The 25,141-nt window shown below is 33.3% G+C and overlaps 1 protein-coding gene across 4 annotated transcripts in view; it reads left to right on the forward strand.

Moving 5' to 3' along the window:
• The window catches only part of LOC129231404 (tetraspanin-33-like), a 54,751-nt gene extending 43,195 nt beyond the window's left edge, over positions 1 to 11,556 (forward strand). For all 4 annotated transcript variants that reach the window (XM_054865710.1, XM_054865711.1, XM_054865709.1 and 1 more), the window contains one exon: positions 11,298 to 11,556. In XM_054865710.1, coding sequence (XP_054721685.1) covers positions 11,298 to 11,489 — 192 coding nt within the window. In that variant the 3' untranslated portion in view covers positions 11,490 to 11,556. The remainder of the gene's footprint in view (positions 1 to 11,297) is intronic.
• Positions 11,557 to 25,141: the final 13,585 nt, after the last annotated feature.

Consider the following 25,141-nt stretch of genomic DNA (forward strand, 5'->3'; position numbering starts at 1 on the left):
CGTATTTATGCTTTCTAGTTAAAATATTTAGCTTCCAACACTAACACTGATCAAAATGCACAAAAATGGCTACGTTATAGAGTGTGTCCGAGAAGTCTCCGAGTCCCAGTACTTATACCCAGTGCGTTATGAGGGGAAGCCTTGCCAAAAACGATCTCTAAACACATCCATCATTGTAAAAATAATTCAGACGTCCTAGGAAAATAATGGGCAGCTGATGTGCCCAATTTCTGCCAGTAATATATCTTGCATAAAAACAGGAATGTTTTCCGCTCCTGAAATTATCCTTGAATCTTGAATCTTTCTAAATTATACAGAAATCTCACCTGTTATAGCCAGTCATGTTTCTGGAAAGTCAACAGAAAATTTAAGTAGGTTTTAACTAATAGCTTGGCGCCTTTCTGAATTACCAAGAAAGCTCTAAAAGCATTATTTCAAGCATGGCCAAAGCTGCGACAGAATTGCAAGTAAGTACCAAGCATCTCCCTTGCCTGCATTTTTTTTTTTCAAAACTGCGGAATCCAAAGACTTATTCGCTCTCGTTGAGAGCTTAGTCAAGCTTGGATGGGCCATAACTGCGGTGAATCCGATACACTTAATAAAAACGCTCAGTTAACCTTCAAACTGGTACCTAAAAATATTTTTCACAGCAGTAAAAAGTCTGCATTCGTGTAATTTGTAGTAATTCAGCAAACTTTTTGACAAAGAAAATTAATTTTCACAGGAAATTGGTGATAACCTGTGAAATCCCGAAACGTTCCATGGGAATTACCTGGTGGCCTTGCATGAACCCACACACACCCCAATAATCATTGCTCTATCGTGTAGCTGTGTCCGCTTACATGAGCCATGTTTTAACAACTGTCAACAATGATAAAATCACAAAAGAGGATACCAAGGATACTGTTGCCAAAAAAAAAAAAAAAAACCCCTAGAACATTATGACAGTAGAAGCAAGAAAAATAAAGGTACGGGAACAAGGACTTCCCGAATACCCTGTAGAATGATTTTATTAAGTTGCAACACTAGTTTTATCTAAAAAAGTTGTACTGAAATTTAAACATAAAATTTTATCCGGAAAACTTTTAACATTTTTACTAACCTTTTATTACTGTTGTTACTTTTTATATAGGTTTTACGTATTTTGTTGAAATATATAAATTTTATAAGGAAAAATATGAAGGATGTCTTCTTGTATTTTTTGCTTTTGTGATTGAAAAAATCAATACCACCGTGAATAAAGTTTAAAATATTTTTGGTACAATTTTACTTATGCAGAAAAAATATTATAACAGTCAGACCTCGATATAGGGTCACCCGCTTATAAGGTCATCCCGCATATAAGGTCACTTTTATACAGTCCCGGCTCACTGAATAGGAATTCTATGTCATGTATTATCGAATATATGGTCAGGTCATAATAGTCCGTGGAGTTTGTGACAAAAATACCCAAAACATTTCACTTCCGGATACCAGTCTGAAATTTTGCACAGTTCTTATGTACATATCTAAGAACAAAAATCCGCCGGGAGGCATTTGATCAGAGGTCATGAACCTCCTGTGATGACGTCATCAAAATGGCCGCCTTATTAAGAGAAGTACGTTAGTTTAACAGCTTAAAACTTTATTATGGATCTTAATATTGCGATATTAAAGTAGATCATTTAAAAGCGCTTTAAAAGAGCTATTTAATAGTGATTGGATTTTTTTCTTATCACTAATTGTTTAAGAGTTATTACAATTAACGTCATCAAAATGGCCGTCTGGAAAGGTGAGTACGTACGTTTGACTGCTTAGAACTACATTATAGATCTGTATATTGTGATATGAATGTGTATCATCTGAAAGAGCTTTAAAAGATCTATTTAACAGAGATTGATTTTTCCTCTTAAGACAAGTAGTTTTAGAGTTATTAAAATTTCGGTCATCAAAATGGCCGTCGTGAAAAAGTGAAAAGTTTCGTTTAACTGCTCAAAACGCCATTAGAAATCATTCTTCCGTAAAAAATAGGTACACTAAATAAAAACTCTCAAATAAACTATAAAAATATGCATTTGTTCTCCCCCCCCCCCCTTAGTAAATAGTTTTAAAAATTTCACTGCAAAAACGTAACTACATGAGGCGGGAGGGGGGTGCATTCTCATTGAACTGTTCCAACTGTTTCACCTCATCTGACCCGCTCTGAAACTTTTAATTAAAAATTCCTTACCGGATTAAATACATATATGTATTGTCACACAATAATTCACTTCTGCAAGTGCGAACGTTTGCCGTCTAGCGGCATAAATCAGAACGACTACTCGATTTTTTCCCCGCCAACAAGCTGTAACTTTGGATTGTAGTCCGCCTAGCTCGTTTCTTTCCAGTTCTGCTGTTCTCAGCAATAATTAATTCCATAGTGATCAGCAATAATTAATTCCATAGTGATATGTTTATTATTCAGATATAATTTTCAATAACTGAATATTTGACTGGTTAATGCTGTAGCAAATAATATCAAATTAAGGTGAGTCATATAATTCTCTTACACGGTTTGAAATCGATAACTTCAATTGTTGGTTCCATCTAGCATTAAAATTATATATATATATATATATATATATATATATATATATATATATATATATATATATATATATATATATATATATAGCTTGTATTCATTCCTTTAAAATAAACAACACGTATTTAAAACTCGCAATATTTTTTAGAATAAATTTTTCTCCTTCATTTGGTCCATGTGACCTCAAAATACTAACATAGCTTGCAATCATTTCTTTCATGTGCTTTTGAAAAAGTAAAATATTTAATGAATAGAATGTTTGTAATCTAGATCCCATCTACCCCTGCTAAAATCTATTCAGTGGGCTATGCTGAATGAGTATAGCGAAGATAAAATGTTGGTCATGTTAGGTGGTCTTCACATATAGAAATGGCCGTTTTATCTGCAATAGGTACATGAATTGAAGGAAGTGGATGAACTGAACTCCTAGTAGAAGCTCATGTTACAACATCAGGAAGAGCAGAAAGAACACAAAAAGTTTCGCATGTGAAGTGAAGTCGACACGCTCACGATTTTGCAGTAACCACTTTCCAAGTTCTGTTAGAGAAAGCGTTTCAAAATCGAAAAGATATAGACAAAACATATACAGACTGGGTTAAGCGAAGATCAGAAGAATCGCCTCAGTTTACTGAAAGATCACCATGGAGCTAGAATGCATACTTTTAAATCTGATGCGTACTATTCGTCAAGGAAATTTCTCAGATTTTACTGTCACTCTTGAGAACATATGTCCATGGATGTTTGGTTTGATCATACAAATTATGCCCGATGGCCTTCAGTATTTCTGTGCAATTTGAAGCAGTAGAGATGCATCCAGCTATTTTTCAAGAGTTTCATAGGAAAAATATATCTGGCTCCAAATCTGAGAGGAAATTTTCCAGGATGGCACACGACCATTTGCATGAGCAAAACAACAAATAAATTTAAAAATCAACTAATCTATCACGTTTAAGTCCTGAGGCGTCATTAATACAATGGATGGTTGTTGGACCGGAAGTTGTGCGCCTGATTGGGGAGTTTGAAGAAAATCAGAGCCTAAAGTCTGACGTCACTACTGAAAAGCTAGATACTAGATACATGAAGATACTACAAGCTTTTTTATTCGGTATGAAACTCATGTTTCCTGCCTAGTTGAAATATTTGAAGAACACGGGAATCCTTTCGAAGATGACGATTTAACTACAGTAAACAGCAACAAAATTATTCTCTCGGAAGAAAGTGCCATTGCTGTGATGTCAACGCAAGTCAATTCAATACATTTGTAGAAGATCGCTTAGTGCTAAGAAAATTATCCATACATGATGTTATTAAAAGAAACAATATCCTTTGATGAGCAGAAAAATATTTCTGTTCAGTCTAAAGACAAGCAAAACATTGTTAATTTGAGGAGGGGCAGCACTCTTTTTGCTAAGCTATATGTTGCCTGCCAAGCAATTCAAAAGGATGTAAAAGAATTTTTTTTCTCATGAAAACAGCTCGTATCTACCTTCTATATCCAATCTTGGCAAATTTAGGAAACCAAGAAAAAAGTCCGGCGTAGTTTCTTGTATCGTTCAATCAACTGGACTGGTTTTGACGGCTATTCCGGAACTAAATTGTTCATTGATGGTGCTGCACTGATTCACATGCTTGTTCCTCAGTCTGCTCGAACTGTCCAATAATACTGCGATCAGATTATGAAGCCGTACATATTAATGAGACGAAAAAGTGTTCATAGGGTAGATTTGGTTTTTGACGGGTATTCAAAAGGAAGTTTGAAAAGCGACACGAGACAATGGAGAGGATCTGGACCAAGAATAAGTATTAAATCCAATGTTTTGATACCGAAGTCATTTACTAAATTTCTTGCGAAAGATAAAAATAAAGTGGAGCTTTTCGAATTTTTGGCAGAAAATCTCGTGAAGATGGATCTACCAGATGGGAAGCAGGTTGTATGCTCGTACAAAGACACTGCAATTGCTTCAGTCAAGAACAATTTTGAAACCATGTTTCCCGTATCCCACGAAGAAGCCGGTGCGAGGCTATTCCTCTATGTGCAGCATGCAATAGAATACTTGGGTCATGTAAAGATCACCGTGAAAACTGTTGACAGTGATGATGTAGTGATTGCTATGTTCCGAGTTCCGAAACTGCAAGAGCTATGGGTGGAGTGTGGAAGTGGAAAATATCTACGGTATCTTCCCATTCACGTTTTGCACCATAAAGTTCCACAAGGTGTTACAGATCTTCTACCTTTTTCCCATCCCTTTATATGAGCACACGGTGTCTAGTTTTGCCAGCATTGGTAAAACTAGGTACTGCATGGAAAATGTGGATGGCAATTAGAGATGTTGACAAAGTTTTTTTGTACTATACTAAAGTACCTGAGAGCATTAATGAAGAAGATGAGCATTTTCTACTTATTCAGCGGTTCGTAGTCTTGACGCATCATTCAACAAGCTCAATGGAAACCGTAAATGAGGCTAGGAGAATTTTCTTCACCCAGCAAAACAGACCAGTTGATTTTATTACAACATCTAGCAACGTTTTTCTGCATCACCTTAAGAGAACAATATTGCAGTGTTTACTATGGACAAAATGTCTTCAGCAAAATTTGCAGCTCTTGGATCCATATCAGTGGGGATGGAAAAAAATCGGTGAAGAGTTTGAACCTCTTTGGTATGCACACTAGGGTGGGCCGAAAAAACTTTTTTTGGAAATCTGTTTTTGGATAGTGCGGAAAAGTTGCTACATGGGCCCGTTATTACCCATAAAAAATTTCGCTAAATTTGTTTAATATTTAGCCGGCGCTATTTCACCTTGAAAAACTGAAAAAAAGGGTAAAAATGCACTTTTTTCAAAAAAAAAAAAAGGGGGGGGGGTCAAAAATAAAAGTTTGAAACTAGTTTTAGCAAACAGAAGTATCTGTCAGTGAATTAGTTGAAATCCTCAAAGACTTTTATACATTTCGCAGAATATTTAGCTACGCTCCTTTAAGACTGAAACATGGGGAAAATTATTAAAAAAAAAAAGTTAAAGTAGTTTCGAAATAAGTAAATACTGAAATGTTACGCAATACGTTACTTAGAAAAACAGTGAAAATTCAATCAATTTTATGCGACATTTGTACGCCAATTTTAAAACATGCACACACTCAAATAAAAAATAGTTACATAAGATGCTATTTTTTTAATCTTCGGTTGCAATTGTTTCTTCTGGATAATAAACGGCGCTCAACTGCTTCTATTATTCCGAAGATTATTTTGTAACTATTTTACGAAAAAGAAAAAAAAGATGCCAGAAAATTGAAACAAGTGTTGCTTTGGATGAGAAAGACATATCAGTACCCAGCACAAGTTAATGAGGGTTAAGGAAAGTCTTTTTACATTGAATGAACTTGAAACAGAGCTTGAATCAGGAGAAAGCACATAAAATACAGATGACGATTTTAAATTGAATTATCCGCTCTCAAGAAAACGTAAGCGAACTGATGCGCCATCAACAACAAGTCAAATGAGACTTTCTATGCCTCATACAGCTTTAGCAGCAGATCTAACTGGCGCTTCAAATAGAGCAGTGACTAAAATTGCTACAGCAGTTCTCGCTGATTTCGATTTAGTTTCTCCTAAACAAAACAAAAATATATAATCGATAAAAACGAAGTAAGGTGTGAAGTCGATAAAAAAAGGAGCTAGCTAAGAAAAAAGGATTTAAGAACAGTTAAAGGGGCAGCTATAAAGAATTCGTATTTTGACGGCCGCAAAAATCAGCATCTGAAGCACATGTAGTAGTGATAGAAGAACCAGGTAGCAAGTACATCGGTCATTTATCACTAACAGTTGGTGAAAGTGCAAAAGAAATTTTGCATGGCATTATAGACTTTGCAAAAAAGTATAATATGAGCTTGCTTAACTTATCGGTTATTGGATGCGACGGAACAAATGTAAATACGGGATGGAAAGGTGGAGTAATTCGTTTACTTGAGACATATCTCAAAAAACTTTTACAGTGGAACATATGTCTGCTGCATACTAATAAGTTGCCACTGAGGCATCTTATTCTGGAATTCTACGGTTATACAAAGGGGCCACATTCATATTCTGGAGCTATCGGACAACTTCTTAGAGGTTGTGAAAAAAATCCGGTTTTCAAATTTGATAAAGTTGACTGCAATCTTCTGGTTTTGGACATGGAAGACATAAAAAATTTAAGTACTGATCAACAATATTTGTATAGAATCTGTCTAGCCGTAAAATATGGTAGTTGTCCTTCTAGCGTGGCTGACAGTAGCCCAGGCAAACTTAGTCATGCGCGATGGCTGATAACTGCAAACCGTTTGTTACGCTTGTATGTAAGCACTCCAACTTCATCATAAAATCGTACAATGCTTGTAAAGTATGTAATGTTAGTTAATGCTCCAATGTGGTTTGAAATAAAAATAAAACCGAACTGCCAGTATGGTGCCCAACATTTTTGGAAAATGATTTCTCTTGCAAGGCTGTTTCCAGACAACGTTAAGGAGATAATTTTCAAAGTTCTCTCAAATAATGCATATTTTGCTCATCCTAAACAGCTACTCTTGACGATGTTGTTTGACTCTAGAAAATACATTCGGGAATTAGCTATTAGGCGCATTCTGAACTCTAGAAATAAGAAGACGAAGAGCTCGGATGGTGTACGATTTTTTAAGCGTCCTAAACTCAATTTTGAAGCCGCTGATTACGTTGAGTTAGTTGATTGGGCAAACTGTGTTGTAACAGAGCCACCTCTTACACTGCATCTAAAAGACCAACAGTTGAAAGAAATGTGCAAAGAACAGCCTACAGAGTTTACTTTCGAGAAATTTCACTGTCACAACGCAAGCTGTAGAACGTTGTGTGAAACTTATAACCGAAGCTGCAATAAAAGTTCGCGATGAAACTGCACGATATGGATAAATTCGTGCTAAACTTCAAGCTAGGAAAGAACTTCCATCGTTTGATAACAAGGGACAATATTATTCCAAAAAATAATATTCTTTGCATGAGGTATAAATCAAATTTGAAGATTTCTTCAAAATTTTATTATCTCTATATGTAATTCTAGAAAATGTATGATACCATTGCGTGATAATGATTACTATGATTAATAGTGCTATTTAATTAATTAGTATATGATTTAATTTTGAAAAATAATTTTCACATTGATTTTTAAAGAAATTCAATATTTTGTCATTTTTCTCCAATTTTTGATGTCGGAAAGGAGCGGTTAAGTGCTCATTAAAATCAATGAAACATTTTATGGGCTCGAACTGGCTTATTATATAACATTTTCGGTGCATTCCAGCAAAATATTTGGAATTTAGTTTTTTTTTTTAATTTCGACTAAAATTCATTTTTCTCTTTTTTTCGGTTTTTCAGTCTCAAATAGCGCCGGCTAGATATTTTTTAATATCCAAGAAATTTTTTGTGAGTGCTAACTAGCTCACTACGCAACTTTTGCGCGCTATCCAAAAATTGATTTCGAAAAAAAAAAATTTTCGGCTTATTTCGGCCCACCCTAATGCACACCCCAAAATAACAATGCAGAAATTACAGGAACTTATATCATGCAAGTGCAAAGAGATGTCTACACGCTGTCGATGCGTCAGATCAGGTCCGAATTGTACTCTTCTTTGTAGTTGTTAGGGTCAGTGCAATACGTAAAACGTTTCTTAAAAAAACTTATTACTGTTTTTGTTATAACAGCTACTTTTTCTTTGTTATTAAAACATGTAATTTTCGTCTATTTCTCTTATATGTTTAAAATGTAAGCATTTTAACAAAATTGTTTTATTATACGATAGCATTAATAATTAAGTTCTCGATCCATTTTCGGCGGTGACTTTGATTATTTCTGCATTTTTAACCTTTCTTTCATTCAATATAAAAGTAAAATACTGACAAAAAGTGTTAAAACATGAAGTGCAAATTTAAATTTAATGAAACTGGAAAGGTTCTTTTATAATGCAGGTATAACAGTAAAAGTTTTACTCCAATATTGCAGAACACAGGAAAGTCATTGTTTTCCTATCAATTTTCACATTGATACAGTAATAATGATTAAACTATTTGTCTTCTTTACTAATAATAAAATTCAAAGTTTGTCTGGATATCTGTCGGGATATCTGTCCGCATGTCTCTCTGTGACGAGCATAGCACCTAAACCGTTCGGCCGATTTCCATGAAATTTGGCAGAGAATTTGTTTGTAGCATGCGGGTGTGCATCTCGAAGCGATTTTTCGAAAATTCGATTTTGTTCTTTTTCTTTTTCAATTTTAAGAACATTTTACCGAGCAAATTATCATATCGTGGACGAGTAAATTACAAAATTATCATAACGTGGAACGGTAACATAAAAAATTTTTAGAAGACCAGGGCCAACCCAGGGCTGTCGTGCAACTGAGGAAGGAAGGAACCGTAAAATGGCCGAGCAAATTAACATCGCAAATTGGGGAAAAATTCATCATCCATTGTTTGTAAATATACAGGCGAATGAAATGACCTTTTAATTTTTCTACTACGAGCAAAGCCGTGCGGGTACCGTTAGTAGAAAATAAAACTAAGCTCTGTTGAAGAGCTTTTTTGAACGACTTTCAGATAATGTATTTGAATTTTACAAAATACGACCTATTATGGAGTTTTAAGCAGTTAAACCGACGTATTAACCGATACATGGCGGCCATTTTGATGACGTCACCACAGGGGGTCTTGACCTCCAATCGATTGCCTCCCGGCGTTTTTTTGCTCTCTTATATGAACATAAGTGCTGTACAAAATTTCATACTGGTATCCGGAAGTGAAATGTTTTTGCACAAAATCCACCGACTATAATACATTAATTGCTTATAAGGTCACTTTTGTCAGACTTCTTTGAATGATTTCAGTGCCTAACAGATTCACTTCCAAGAATTCACCGAGATATACGATCCTCAAAAAGTGAAAAGTCATTTTTCCAATAAACGTAGCAGGTTGTGCACAGAATGCAATAGCAAGTGAGCATTACGACAGTGATACTAAAATATGAAGCAGTAATGCGGGCACTCAGCGTGTACATATTGCACTCTTTTACCACTCATGAAAAGCTGAAGAAATTTTCAGAAAATAATTAGAAACCATTGTGTTTAAATTAAAGAAAAAACACATTAGTCCTGTATTAATAACAATTTTAAGTTAGGTAAGTTGCACATCAGTTGTTTGCTTGGGGATATTTGAAAGCAGCTTTACTCTAAATGAAAGTTTTAAAAAATGATTTCAAAATTTCTTATTGATTCCAGAAATTTAAATTGGTTCAAATCAATTTAACTATAATAACCTAATTAACTGATAGTTTTGAACGTATTAAATTTTGAAGTGAGTTGATGAATTAAATGTTTATTTATCAATGAATATACTGAATCTGTTATAAGGTCAACCCGCTTATAAGGTCAGTTTCGTGAAGTCCCGAGGGGTGACGTTATATCGAGGTCCGACTGTTATATTTTCCTTCGCGTTAGTTTTTCTATTTTTTTTCCGGCAATTGAATTTCTCTATTTACCATGTTTCTTAATTCCTTACCACTTATAACATGGGAAATTTTTTTAACAAAATTTCTGCTGATAGACCTTGTTTGAGTTCTTTTAGAGTAAAACAGGCTTTAAAGCAGTAGTTAATTTTTTCCTCTCGTCAGGTATTTTTTGCTACACCTTGTGTGAATGTGACTAACTTTCACGGTAGAGCGCGTATTACGTTAGACTCTACTGCTCTCCTAGTGGCTGACATAAACCTTTTAAAATTTTAAGTCAAGTGTTTCGTAAAATTTGTGACAAATTTTAATTCACTGTCTTGTCACAGGGCACAAAATTAAATTTTCAGTAAGGAATGAAAAATAATTCCATGTTCATCAGTAGCTCAAAAAAGTAATTGTTTTTGCATTGTGTATGCAACGTGTGTAAATCTACTTGCCCCAAAAACGTTTCCTTTGTCCTCCATTTTTTAAACATGTCCTATTTTCGTGAATCGGTCGCTTTGAGCCCTACGTAACTTACAACCTTGACTTGGTACACTAAAATTAAGATCATTTTTGAGCTCAGTGAACTTAAGTTAGTCAAAAACAAGTCAAAAATCTAAGCTAGTTACATTGCTGTTCCTCACTGTAATAGTACAATTCCCTTAATTCCTTGCTTCTTTATAACCTGGAATTGGTTATATCGCAGATGACATAAGGATTTCTCGTGTGGAAATTGTTCAAAGAAATATATTTAAAAATATATTTTCTTCCATTCGAGAAGACGAATCAATCATCACAACCCTTTTGTACTTCACAACATCCCAAAATGTCTATAATTTATAATATTACAACGTATTAACATCACTTTCAACGACTTCAACAATAGCTTCCCAACAGTAACTTCGCATCGCTGAATTTTGCAATTAGCTTTGTAGAATATTGCCAATTTTTTAAGTGAAATAAAGAGTATAGTGAACGCAATATGTCCTAAATGTAAGTGAACACCCCCCCCCCCTTTTTGTAAAATAAATGCAGAAAACTTTTTCTTTTTTTTTTAATTTTTAATTATTATTTTCAATTCAGGCGTACAAAACAAAAAAATGATGTGGTGTAAATTGGCAGGGCTTAAAAGTTGCTCTGAATGACAGTACGTGGGCATCTTGGTTATTTTTTACTACTTTAGAAAAAAAAAGTATGCCGATACGTTTTTATTTAATTAAATTACTACATTACTTTTTTTTTTTTACAGTTATGTGGTGTTTTGCTATCAGCTCGCAGTGTTATTGCTCTAGAAGATAAAGTCGAAGATTTTTGGAAGAATAATAGCCCCCCGAACAAAGTAATTCATCTCATTCCCACCACTCACGTTTATCAAATTCCAGATCCTAACAGCAAGGATAAGAAAGGCTCAGCTGCTACTGATCCCCCAAAACCGAACTAAGTTTTAAGTTATTTATATTTGTTTCGTTTGTACCACTACAAAGGAAGATAATAAAGTTGTTGTTGAATGTTAATCAGCTGTTTTTGTATGTAGTAAGTAAAAACCATTACTAAAAAAGCATGTTGGGGCCATTACAAAACTCCCTTCTATACCTTATTTATGAATACGTGGCTCTAACGTAAAATTGCTAAATACCAAATTTTGCTATTCGCGAAAACACAATCAAGACTGGAAATTGAAAATCATTTTAATAGCCTAGATTAAATTAATTACTAACATTTTATTTGTTAACAAATAGAAAATGGCAGCAGATTAAAATTTTAATCCTTTGAGATTTGCCGATCGTCTGCAATAATTAAGTCGAGGGAAAGGCTTGGCTTTCTCGATGCAATAAAAAGTGAAAGTTTTTTAATGTGATTTTTCTTTCAATATTGATTGAATTAAGCTGTATAACTCGAACAAAATATGACCAAAGTCAACCGTCCTTGGAGCAATTGGCGTCAAAATTAAATCAGCTTTTACTTCCATGTAGATTCACTTGTATTCGAAATTTTATCTAAATCGCAACATTACTTCTTGAAATAGAGCAGTCAAAATGAGCAAGAAAGAACGTTTGAGCGTAACATTTCCCTTGAAGCTACACTAGATAACAAAAAATATTGGTACATTTTCGAAAATTCGAAGTTGTTTTGTAACTTTTGTCACATAAAAGGTATGTTCCAGCTGTCATGTTTCAATAAAAAATAAATCACTCGTGCATTTAGGGAACCAGCAACAAATTTTGGAAACGAGAAAAGATTTTTGATCATCCTTCATCGATGCAACAAAATTCAGTATATCATTAGTATTTTTATTTTTAATTTAGAAAAAAATGTATTTGAGTTGCTTGTACTCGTGTTAAAATTTAATCTCTTTAACGAGATCATGCAAGTGAAACGCTCGCAGATTGCAAACCGGGTTTTGCCGTTATTCTACAATTCGCGCCATGTTTACTGTAAACTGAAACAAATTTTTAGCCTGCGAAGCCACAAATCGCAACTCAAGTTTGCAAAAGCTAAAACCTTCTCGTAATGTTCTTAGCGATTAAGAATCATGGCGGACGTTTTGTTATTAAGACTTCAAACTAACAGATTGACATTCGTCGGCGGTTAAAGAATGTTGCAAAACGTTTTTCAAATAAAAAAAATATAATTCTGCAAGCAAATGCCGATTATTTGCATAGCTTTATAATAATTTTGTTCGTCGATTTAAAATGATGAAGGAAACGGATGCAAATGTGTTTACATTGAAGACGACGTGAAGAAAATAGATATCCTATTCCTGTCAAGCTTCAAGTAAGTGTATTCTGCTTTTTTTTTTAACATTAGCAATGTTTAAGATTTACTCTTTTGCCCTTCAACAACAAATAACGCAGTATTACTACAGGCTAATTCATATCAAAATCACTCGAAGAAAACTTTAAAAAAATTTCAAAGTTTTTAATGCTTAATGATTTTAGTTGATTAATGCTTTTCTCTTAAAAATTCTGTTTTCATTTTCAGGCCTTTTTTACGTTTTAAATTATTTGTTCTTGCCATCTCACGTTCAGTTGAAAGTACGCAAAGAGTGCGCTATTTTCTTTAGGGAAATGTAAAGATGTTGACAACAGAAATAGATCCTTTGCTAGAGCTGTATTGCCACTTGGGTACCCAATTCTATTTATATCGCCTTACAGGAAGAGAAAATATATATATATATATAATCTATATATATACAAATTCAGGGCTTAACTTCTGCTCAAAGAAGTGTAGGAGTTGTGAGGAAGAGGCCTTTTTTTTACGCGTAAATAGTCTGAATTTCGCCTAAAATGTTAAAAGTCAGCATAAAATCGAAAATAAGTAAACTAAGCCCTGTGCTAATTACAAATTACAAGGTAAATATATATTTCTTCACACTTACATAGAAATGTATCTCATGCTAGGAATTCTTAGAATGATTATACAGAGTTCAATGTTCCACAATAAATAAACTGTTTTTCAGTTAAACGCTAGTTTAACGTGCTCAACAGCTTACTTCTTACTCAAATGAAATATTTAATGAATGTAAAGTTGCTAAAATGTTTGCACTGCTTATAGTTATTAAAATACTGTATCATAAGTATGTATTGCAGTCTTTGTTTAAACTATTAGTAGTTTCTAAAACATATTAGTGTTAAAGTTGCAAAAGCAAAACCTTCTTGTTGTTCAGCTTGGTACAAAATATAAAAGCAAATGATTATTTACTCTGCCAATCAACTTTTTATCAACCTAACCAGGTTTTTTTTCTTTCTTAAACTAGATTTTTGATAAAAGTAGTTTCGAAAATGATAGTATTTCTTCTTATAGTTAGTTAAAAACCATGACAGTAAACCTATGAATTGCATTGTTAGTTAAAATTAGCTGAAGCTTCTAAAATAGTCCTTTGACGATTTTGCAAAAGTGTATCCAACTTATTATTCTGTTGAAGTAGTTTTCTAGTACCGGTAACTTGTTAATGTATCTTTTTCTATGAAATTGCATCCAGCTTTGGATGAACGTATGTTGAAGAAAGTGCGCCTCTGTAACCCTCCAATACTTCATACAAACCGCTCAAAGTAGAGAAACATAGTAATACATTTTTACTTCCTTTTACAAAAAAGGAAGTATTGTACTCGCGAAAATATTTTCACTCAAAATTCGGCCTTAATTTCCATTTTGCTCACCCCCGAATTGATGTTGAGTTTCTTTTTCAACCCGACCACACGCGGATAAGCGCCTAAGAACGTATAAACACTCGAAATATACATTTTGACATTCCCCGAGTTAACCCATTACCCGCTGGTGTTGCGTTGACGCAACGGTTATAATAAATATCCATAGAAACTAAACTAGAAATCTAATTTTTGTTCTTTTTTAAGCATATTGCTATTATATAGGTTCAGAATGATAACTTTTATGATTTTTATCCAAAAAAAATAACGATTTCGAGTTTCGGCGGTTAATGGATTAATTACAACGACTTTTCTTGTGACGTCCGTACACTGTTAAAAAAAACCTGAAAATTCAGGTAGTTTTCTGACTGATTTTAACAGAATAGTTCCGTAATGCTTCAAAATGTATTTTTTCCTTACAAAAACGTAAACATCCCGACGAAAACGGAATTTTTCCATTTCTAGGGTTGCCGCTGTGCTGTACTTTGCTCCGATTAGTCTTCAAGTCATGATAAACATCACTTATTGATAGTGCTTATTAATCGCACTGTTACATTCTGCTAATTAAAAGCATATTTAGAATAACAACTCAGATGCTGTAGACAAAATACATAGCTTGCTATTTCATGTCTGGAGAGTAATATACTCGTATGTCGAAATTGTTTATAAGCATTTGAACTTTGTAGGTTTGGAAAAATGTTCGCGCCATTTTTAGACTGGCAGATGTGTTTTGATCGCCCTGGTGATTTGATGTGGGTTTTACCGAGTCAGTATTAGAATATTTTTGTGGTTTTAATATTTTGCTCAATACTTTGAACAATTCTATTCGTTAGTCATATTGTGTGCTCTAGCAGTGAGAATAGTTTAAGGATCTCGTGTTATCAATTTAAAATAAAGCCTATTGGATTAGCTGTATCCAGATGCATTTAGCACCGCTGGTCATACGTAAGTGTTGTTGAATATCTTTGTACATGTTAATACAAATGTATTTTCCTTGTTAATATGCATTTGATAGAATTCCGATGATAGTTTATTTAGAATTTATACAACTATTATAGAGTTATTTTTTATTGCTCTTACGCATTCTTGAAAGTTAATACACTAAATGCCATTTCGTATCTATACCGGAGATTATCGTGGTGTGCGAGCAACATAGGAAAAATCACTCTTCTTTGGGGGGGGGGGGGATTCGCTTCACAGGTTTGGAATACTGAAAGTAACTATTTTAAATCTCTAAATAAAGGTGTATTGTTGATCTTTAATATATACAATGAAAGTTTTGGCTACAATAAGTACTTAATTTAATTTATTAAGATCTTATCCAACAACTTATTTGAGATTATTGCAAGTTTCTTGGAAAAACAGTTCGGGTAAAACGAACTGATTGATATATGCTTCAGTAATAATGATTATGTACTAAAAATCTACGTTGCGATTCCAATGAGTGAAAAATTTGGATATCATTGGGGGGGGGGGGGGAATGTAGCATCTGGAACCAAAAATTCTTCACATGCATGTCAATGATTCTGTTTTTAAACACAATAGATATGCGGTACTCTCTATCAGGTATATTATTATATGATAACGTCAACCTGCTTTTAATAGCATTTTATTTGACATATTCTGCAAATAAAAATATCATATTTTTCATGTATGTTTTTCCATGCCACCCCAGACAATGTACGACGAAGGGAATATCGAACAGTATCAGCAGGGATAATTGGTGTCCTATTCAAATCCATCAATTTTTCTGCTAGTACTATTTGATTAATTTGACTCATCTGAAGTTGATATAAAAAGTTTTGGTCAGCAAATGGATGCTTGGTATGTTAGGTAAGTTGTCTCTCCAGATGTTAATTTAAAAAATCTTTGAGTAACAAATGCAAATAAAAAAAAGTAATATTTTTAGAACAGTTAACTATATCTGTATTATATATCATTTTAAAGAACTAAATTTTTAATGAAACGAAAAGTCAATACTTGACATAGCTTTTTAAATATTTTTTTTTAAATAAAATCTTTTTATATAAATACGGGAAAATGAGAAATGGAAAAAATATCGCAATGAAAAAATAAGGAACGTAAATTCTGTTAAAACACAGAAAGATCGTAAATGAACGGAAAAATAAGAAATGGAATTTTCGTTCAGTCACGAGAAATTTATAAACGGAAAACTACAACTACGGAGAAATAAGAAATGGAACTTCTGTTAAATCACGGAAAGTCATTGAACGGAAACGTAATATTTACGGCAACTTTGCTGCCGGTACTTTCTCCGTTATTTTCAGGAAATTTTTTTAACAGTGTATGTACGTACACTGTTAAAAAAATTTCCTGAAAATAACGGAGAAAGTACCGGCAGCAAAGTTGCCGTAAATATTACGTTTCCGTTCAATGACTTTCCGTGATTTAACAGAAGTTCCATTTCTTATTTCTCCGTAGTTGTAGTTTTCCGTTTATAAATTTCTCGTGACTGAACGAAAATTCCATTTCTTATTTTTCCGTTCATTTACGATCTTTCTGTGTTTTAACAGAATTTACGTTCCTTATTTTTTCATTGCGATATTTTTTCCATTTCTCATTTTCCCGTATTTATATAAAAAGATTTTATTTTAAAAAAAATATTTAAAAAGCTATGTCAAGTATTGACTTTTCGTTTCATTAAAAATTTAGTTCTTTAAAATGATATATAATACAGATATAGTTAACTGTTCTAAAAATATTACTTTTTTTTTATTTGCATTTGTTACTCAAAGATTTTTTAAATTAACATCTGGAGAGACAACTTACCTAACATACCAAGCATCCATTTGCTGACCAAAACTTTTTATATCAACTTCAGATGAGTCAAATTAATCAAATAGTACTAGCAGAAAAATTGATGGATTTGAATAGGACACCAATTATCCCCTGCTGATACTGTTCGATATTCCCTTCGTCGTACATTGTCTGGGGTGGCATGGAAAAACATACATGAAAAATATGATATTTTTATTTGCAGAATATGTCAAATAAAATGCTATTAAAAGCAGGTTGACGTTATCATATAATAATATACCTGATAGAGAGTACCGCATATCTATTGTGTTTAAAAACAGAATCATTGACATGCATGTGAAGAATTTTTGGTTCCAGATGCTACATTCCCCCCCCCCCCCCCCCCCCCCCCCCCCCCCCCCCCCCCCAATGATATCCAAATTTTTCACTCATTGGAATCGCAACGTAGATTTTTAGTACATAATCATTATTACTTAAGCATATATCAATCAGTTCGTTTTACCCGAACTGTTTTTCCAAGAAACTTGCAATAATCTCAAATAAGTTGTTGGATAAGATCTTAATAAATTAAATTAAGTACTTATTGTAGCCAAAACTTTCATTGTATATATTAAAGATCAACAATACACCTTTATTTAGAGATTTAAAATAGTTACTTTCAGTATTCCAAACTGTGAAGCGAATCCCCCCCCCCCCCAAAGAAGAGTGATTTTTCCTATGTTGCTCGCACACCACGATAATCTCCGGTATAGATACGAAATGGCATTTAGTGTATTAACTTTCAAGAATGCGTAAGAGCAATAAAAAATAACTCTATAATAGTTGTATAAATTCTAAATAAACTATCATCGGAATTCTATCAAATGCATATTAACAAGGAAAATACATTTGTATTAACATGTACAAAGATATTCAACAACACTTACATATGACCAGCGGTGCTAAATGCATCTGGATACAGCTAATCCAATAGGCTTTATTTTAAATTGATAACACGAGATCCTTAAACTATTCTCACTGCTAAAGCACACAATATGACTAACGAATAGAATTGTTCAAAGTATTGAGCAAAATATTAAAACCACAAAAATATTCTAATACTGACTCGGTAAAACCCACATCAAATCACCAGGGCGATCAAAACACATCTACCAGTCTAAAAATGGCGCGAACATTTTTCCAAACCTACAAAGTTCAAATGCTTATAAACAGTTTCGACATACGAGTATATTACTCTCCAGACATGAAATAGCAAGCTATGTATTTTGTCTACAGCATCTGAGTTGTTATTCTAAATATGCTTTTAATTAGCAGAATGTAACAGTGCGATTAATAAGCACTATCAATAAGTGATGTTTATCATGACTTGAAGACTAATCGGAGCAAAGTACAGCACAACGGCAACCCTAGAAATGGAAAAAATTCCGTTTTCGTCGGGATGTTTACGTTTTTGTAAGGAAAAAATACATTTTGAAGCATTACGGAACTATTCTGTTAAAATCAGTCAGAAAACTACCTGAATTTTCAGGTTTTTTTTAACAGTGTATGTATGTAAGTGCGGATTTGCGTATGTATATCGCATAACTCAAGAACGGTATGTCCTAGAAAGTTGAAATTTGGTACGTAGACTCCTAGTGGGGTCTGGTTGTGCACCTCCCCTTTTGGTTGCATTCGGGTGTTTCTAAAGGGTTCTTTTGCTCCTTTTTTGGGGGAAATCATTGTTAATTTCGATGGATACTCAAGTGGTGTTATAATTTGGCGGACACTTGGCGATTTTTCGCCAGTCGTTTGGTCGCCAAGTTTTGTCGCCAAGCTGGCGACGAATTTGGTGATTTTTTTTTAAAAATCTGGTTTCAATTCGACCACTAGTGGTGATATTTAGAGAGTAAACTATTGAATCACATTAAAATTGCCAATAATGGGAAAATGATATTAAATTGGAGTAAAAGGAAGTTATGTGATGCACACATCAGCTCATTTTTTTTCATTTCATTCTGATTGCGTCTGCGATTTACGATCATAGGGGTTTCTTATTACTTTACTAACTCAATCATTTAGCATAAATTTTACGATGTTTTAGTAATTTCACTTTTATTAATACAACAAATGGATTAGTAATTGTTTAGGAAAAAAATTCAGGTGTTTTAGTGATGGGTATAAACAAGACGTTATGATATCGAACTATCGGATAGTGAGATGTTCGAATAATTGAGTGATCAGCAATGGATTTATTTGAGTTGAGCGAACTTCTCGAGTTGTATATGAATTGAGTAAATCTCTACACCGTTTATCTTCTTGAGATATTTCAGAATTGAGCGAACTTCTCGAATTACATATGAATCGTGCAAATTTCTAGGGCGTTTGCCTTCGTGAGATGTCTTTAAATCAAGCCAATTTTTCGAGCTGTTCAGTTCTTAAGATATTTAGGAATCGAGTTGGATTTCTCCAGCGGTTGATTTCCTAAGTTGTTCCAGAATCAAGTGAACTTCTCGAATATTGTACTTCTTGACTCTGTCATTGAGTGATTTCTGAATTGAACATGCAGCAATGCTCACGAGGGAGGGGGGGGGGGGGCATGACTGTGGCAATAAAGTTTTGAAGATGATTTGTCATACGGGTACTTGATCTCATTTGGGGAGGGGGGGGGGGCTCCGTAGGTTTTGTGGGTGTGCGACATTTCTTTTTTTTGGGGGGGGGGGAATACCCAAAATTTAAAAAATATATTTATGTATTTAAAACTGATCTATATCTGTCAACAAAACTCAAAAACTCTTTTTCATTCATTTTCTAAGCCAGAATTTTCTGCTAAAGGTGGTGAGAAGAAAATCCACCAGTTCGGGGCGATAGTTCAAATAGAATTTGCCCGAAAGCTCTAATCTGAACATTTCTCAAATTGTTCATATTAAAAAAAAAAATGTTAAAATAATAATAACAATAATAAATGATATGAATGAGGAGTCTTGACGCAACCATTTGTTTCAAATAGGACTATTACAGCAAATGTTACTATTCAGGAAGGGGCAGCTTTATGATCAAATTTTCCATATTTCAATGTGTATTGAAATAATCAGTTTATTGATAACTTACGTATGCTCTTCGTGGTATTTCACAGAGATATACAATTCTTCCATGGGGACATTTTAATAACTTAAACAAAAAGTAAAGTAATATCATTTTTGCTTCAGTAAAATTTGAAGGAAAAAAAAAGCCTCACATTTTTGGGGAATTACCCCCCCCCCCCTTTTTACTATTTCCGTAAAACTATCACTGCTATGTAGGGGTAAGAGTACATTTTTAAGCACCTTTTGGGTGATTATTATTTTCTTTTTAGAGACACTAGTCGATTACTATCATAACTTTTTTTACATTTTTCTTTATTTTTTCCTTTCTTTTTCTTTTTGGCGAGAATCATTGCATTTGCATTATTAACCCTTGTTACCGCGATAATTATTGAAAGTTAAATAAGTAATATTTGAAACTAAATGATCGGTTAAAATTGGTGGTTGATTCCTCGCAAGTATTTTTTTTTTTCATAAACTGAGATTGAAGCCTTTTTATGTCAATAATTTGAATCATGCATACTTTCATGTAATCAGTCAATATAAATTTTTCTCTGCCCAAATCCGCCAGGTAGAAAGGACATTATCGCTTATGACCAATTTGTGGACTAGCGAAAAAGCAGTTTAAAATCACAATTCCTAAAGCATTGTGGATTGTAAATTTCTGTGAAATCTTGCCTAGAATTTCTTTCTTATTTAAAGTCAGTACTCACGCAAATTTGTGCATAAATTGGTCATTGTACAAAAAACGTAGGTTTTTGAAATTGAAATTCATTTAAAAAAAAAACTTCAATTTTTTTTTTTTTAAAGTTCATTTATATTGGTCCTTTTAGGCCCCTTTTTATTCTCACATAGTCACATTCTTTTGATTATTTTGTAACTTTTTTTTTGTAGTTAAAATTTTGGACCTGGAACGGAGGGTACCGGATAGTAAATATATATTTTAAATATTATTTTTAAACTTTTCATTTAAATAATCTTGCATCTTGTATGTGGAACATGATTTGAACTGATTAAAATTTACACATCTTTCTTAAAATAGATTTTTAAAAAAGTTGTATGTTCCATTTCTCATTGTATATCCTCCATTACATATATACTGTAACGGAGGATTCATAAACGGAGGATACAAATTCTTATGTTTTGCTATGCACAATGTGTTGATTTACGGTTAACGCAACATGTTACTTAGATTTTACTTTAAAAAAAAAGTGATTCAATTTTAACTATAAAAAATTTAGTACACAAACAATTCTTTCCTTTTGAATTCAAGAACGGAGGATACACAAAGTTAAGGACCTATTTGACTTCAAAGAAAATAGTGCTGAAATTCTTTTTCACTAAATTGTTTAGCTTCACTATGAAGACCCAGAGTTGAAAAGGGCTACTTCTGATTCTAAACCTTTGTAATGAGCTGCAAGTACTGCTGTCCATTGGAAATTCTAATATACTTAATTAGATCGTGAACGGAGGATACAAGAAAAAGACTGTGACAGTGATTCAAAAGATTATGAATGCTATATATTTTTTTATTTTACAACATAATTCTTTTAAACTACATTAAAAAAACATCAAGTGATTCAAATTTCACTATTAAATCTGTTATATATATATATATATATATATATATATATATATATATTTGTATTAGTAAATAAATGAAAAAGTACATGGGAGGAAATGTGTTGGGATATGTAACGGAGGCATATAAGTATCCCTCCGTTTCAGTGAAAAAAACATTAAAAAAATTATAACATTATTAATTTGTATTGATCATTTTCAAAATTTGTTATACTTTTTAAAATCTCATAAAAATGTGTTTCAAAATAAATATATTTGAAACTAACCACCCTTAACCTAAAAAAGCGCGTTTTTTGTAGAATGACCCTAATAATCCAATACTGCATCAATTCTTTTTTAAGTATTCACTCTTTTCTGTAAGGAGCCACATCTGTAAAACATATGCGACATTTTCTTAATAGTCACGTACTTGTCTAGATTTGTTAACTGTCCCGTTTTGAGGGGAAAAAGAAATGGTTATTTTAATTGTCATCTATTTCAAATATTTAAGTTGTACTTAGCTTTCAATTCACATTCCCCCTCAATCACTGGGGAAACCTTGGATCATTGGGATCTCTCAATTAAGGGGGGAACACACTCATTCTACAACCTTTGTTTCCTCAAGCAAAAGTTATATGTTTTTATGTCATTGGCGTTAAATCATTGACGGTTATTGAAAGGGCTTGTTAGTTTCCCTTAGTTAATATAATTGTCTCAGCAATACTACCCACATTAAATATTGTATAACACATTCATAAGCAGTCTTTAGCAGCAGGCCCGAATCTATAGTTTTTGGGTCCTTCCGCAACAAAATCTCTAGGGCCCCTCCCCAGAGGCCAGCAGTGTACATTTTTAACGTTGTTGAGTCTTAGTGCTAGTTTTTTTTCTTCAATTTCTTGGGCCCGGACTTGGTCTTTAGGTTTCCTTTTCGTGATGAATTGCTGCGGGGGTTATCTCCCTAAAATTCTAAAAAGGACTCTCTCCACAAATAAGGCCTCAAAAGCCAAAAGCACCACCCCCCTTTCCGCCCCAGATTCAATGATGCAGTCTGAGCCATGCAATTTCCATTTGTTTGGTCCACTGAAGGAGGCATTACGGGGGAGGAAGTTTCAGGATAACGAGGATGTCAAGAAATTTGTGGGCAATCGACTCCGACACCAACAAGACTGAGTTCTTTTCAGCCGGTATAAAAAAGCCAGTAACCCGTTGGGACAGGTGCATAAATGTTGATGAGAAATATGTAGAAAAGTAGAAAAAAAAAAAAACCTTATTTTGCGGAAATAAGTGGTTTTTTCTTCAGGTCCGTCTTTTTTTACTTCCTTTTACAAAAAAAAAAGGAAGTATTGTATTCGCGAAAAAATTTTCACTCAAAAATCGGCCTTAATTTCAATTTTTCTCACCCCCGAATGAATGTTGAGTTTTTTTTTTTTTTCGACCCGACCACACGTGGATATGTGCCTAGGAACCTACAGACACCCGAAATATCCATTTTGACGACCCCCGAGATAATTACAACGAATTTTCTCGTGACGTCTGTATGTACGTATGTGCGTATGTGTGTATGTATCTCGCATAACTCAAAAACGGTATGTCCTAGAAAGTTGAAATTTGGTACGAAGACTCCTAGTGGGGCCTAGTTGTGCACCTTCCGTTTTGGTTGCATTCTTACTTTCCTAAGGGGGTCTTTTGCCCCTTTTTGGGGGGAAGTCATTGTTAATTTCGATTTAAACTCAAGTGGTGTTATAATTTGTCGGACACTTGGCGATATATCGCCAGTCTTTTGGTCGCCAAGTTTTGTCGCCAACTTGGCGACAAATTTGGCGATTTTTTTAAATTCTAAATTTGGTTTCAATTTGGCCACTGTTGGTGATATTTAGAGAGTAAACAATTGAATCACATTAAAATTGCCGATAATGGGGAAATGACATTAAATTGGAGTAAAAGGAAGTCATGTGATGCACACATCAGCTCGTTTTTAATGACCCTTGTAGCATGTTTTACCATGGACGCCCATATGCAAAATTTAAGGGGGGGGGGGGGGCTCAGATGCTTCCCCGATGGTTTAGCAGGATATTTTTCCCGTGGAAACCGATTTCAATACAGATTAGAGTTGGTAAAATTTGACATTTTTAAAAGCGTGATTTTATTGAATGCAATTACACAGCCCCCTAATTATCTTCCACAAAACTGTAAGTAAGCAACATTGTTTTGATTTGCACAAATTGCAATAACATACCTTCATGAAATATGAATAGTTAAATTTAAAAAATGTAAGTTTTTCATCTGTTGAGCCAACACTGCTTTTTTTTTGTAATTACAATAACTAATTGAAGAGCAATTTCATCAGTAAGTAATTACTGTAGCTATTTGAAAAACTCAGTTTGTTCCATTAATTTGGTAATATTATTCAGTTCTTTTTTATCAAATTTTCAACAATTGGTAACAAAATAAGAACGGTTGTTGATTTGGAAATAAAACATTGCTAAAACTTTAATAAGCATAAGGATTTAGATTGAAGAACACTAATTAGTTAAATATTGATAAGAATAAATTTATAGTTATGTAATACTTTCAAGATCCCTGCTTTTTAATATTGTTGAAATGTTCTACTTAACATATTTATTTCTGCCCAATTTTTAATTGGAATTTCGCCATTCTCCTTTTATTATTCCTCAAATTTGAACAAGCTATAACATCAACTAAGTTATGATATCACATTCCACTAAAATATGCATTAAGTTTTAAATTCGCATTTTCTTACTTAGTTTTTATTTTTAAGTGCAAAAACTTAGAGGCATTTAGGAGGCTACAAGCACAAAATAGACAACCTTCTTCAAAAAATTATAAAAGTGTTGTAATAACCAAAGCCAATTTCTTCCCAAATGCATGTCATAGACAATTAAAAATAAGATGCGAAATATATTCTGAAGCTTCAGGGAATGATATATATTATGTAAAATAATATAATACCTTGAAACAAAGTAAAATTGTGTGAATACATTTTCAGTTTATCCTCCTTTCTGTGCCTATTTGCAATTGATGTCCCAGCAGACGAAAATTACATTTAAAAACAACAAAAAAGGTTTCATTTAAAAATAGGGTTGGTTGGGGTAAGTGGGACCCCTTTTGAGAACAGTTCGTTTTTGAAACCTTATACATAAGTTTTGAAACAATTTTTTTTTTTATCTTGGACATTACTAATAAACATAAGTTTATCATTATTTTCTAAAATATTGCTTTATATTCCTAACAGTTTTAATGGCATTCAGGGTGTCCCACTAACCAGGAAACACTTCTTTGAAAAAATGTTGCTTAAACTGGCAAAAAAAATATTTTTCAGATTTTTTTTTTTTTTTGAATAAATTCTATGATCTAGAAAAAAATTCTACAAAACCCAAATACATGCAAAACCAATCACTGTGATGAACTATGACATGATCAATGTAAAAAAAAGCATAAAAACCATGTATATATTTCAGTTTTAGGGGGGTAACCCACTTCCCCCAACCAACTCTACTGTTTATGAATAAAGTGTAGTCCTATTATGT

Source organism: Uloborus diversus, chromosome 10, assembly GCF_026930045.1.
Source record: "Uloborus diversus isolate 005 chromosome 10, Udiv.v.3.1, whole genome shotgun sequence".
NCBI classification, from domain to species: domain Eukaryota; kingdom Metazoa; phylum Arthropoda; class Arachnida; order Araneae; family Uloboridae; genus Uloborus; species Uloborus diversus.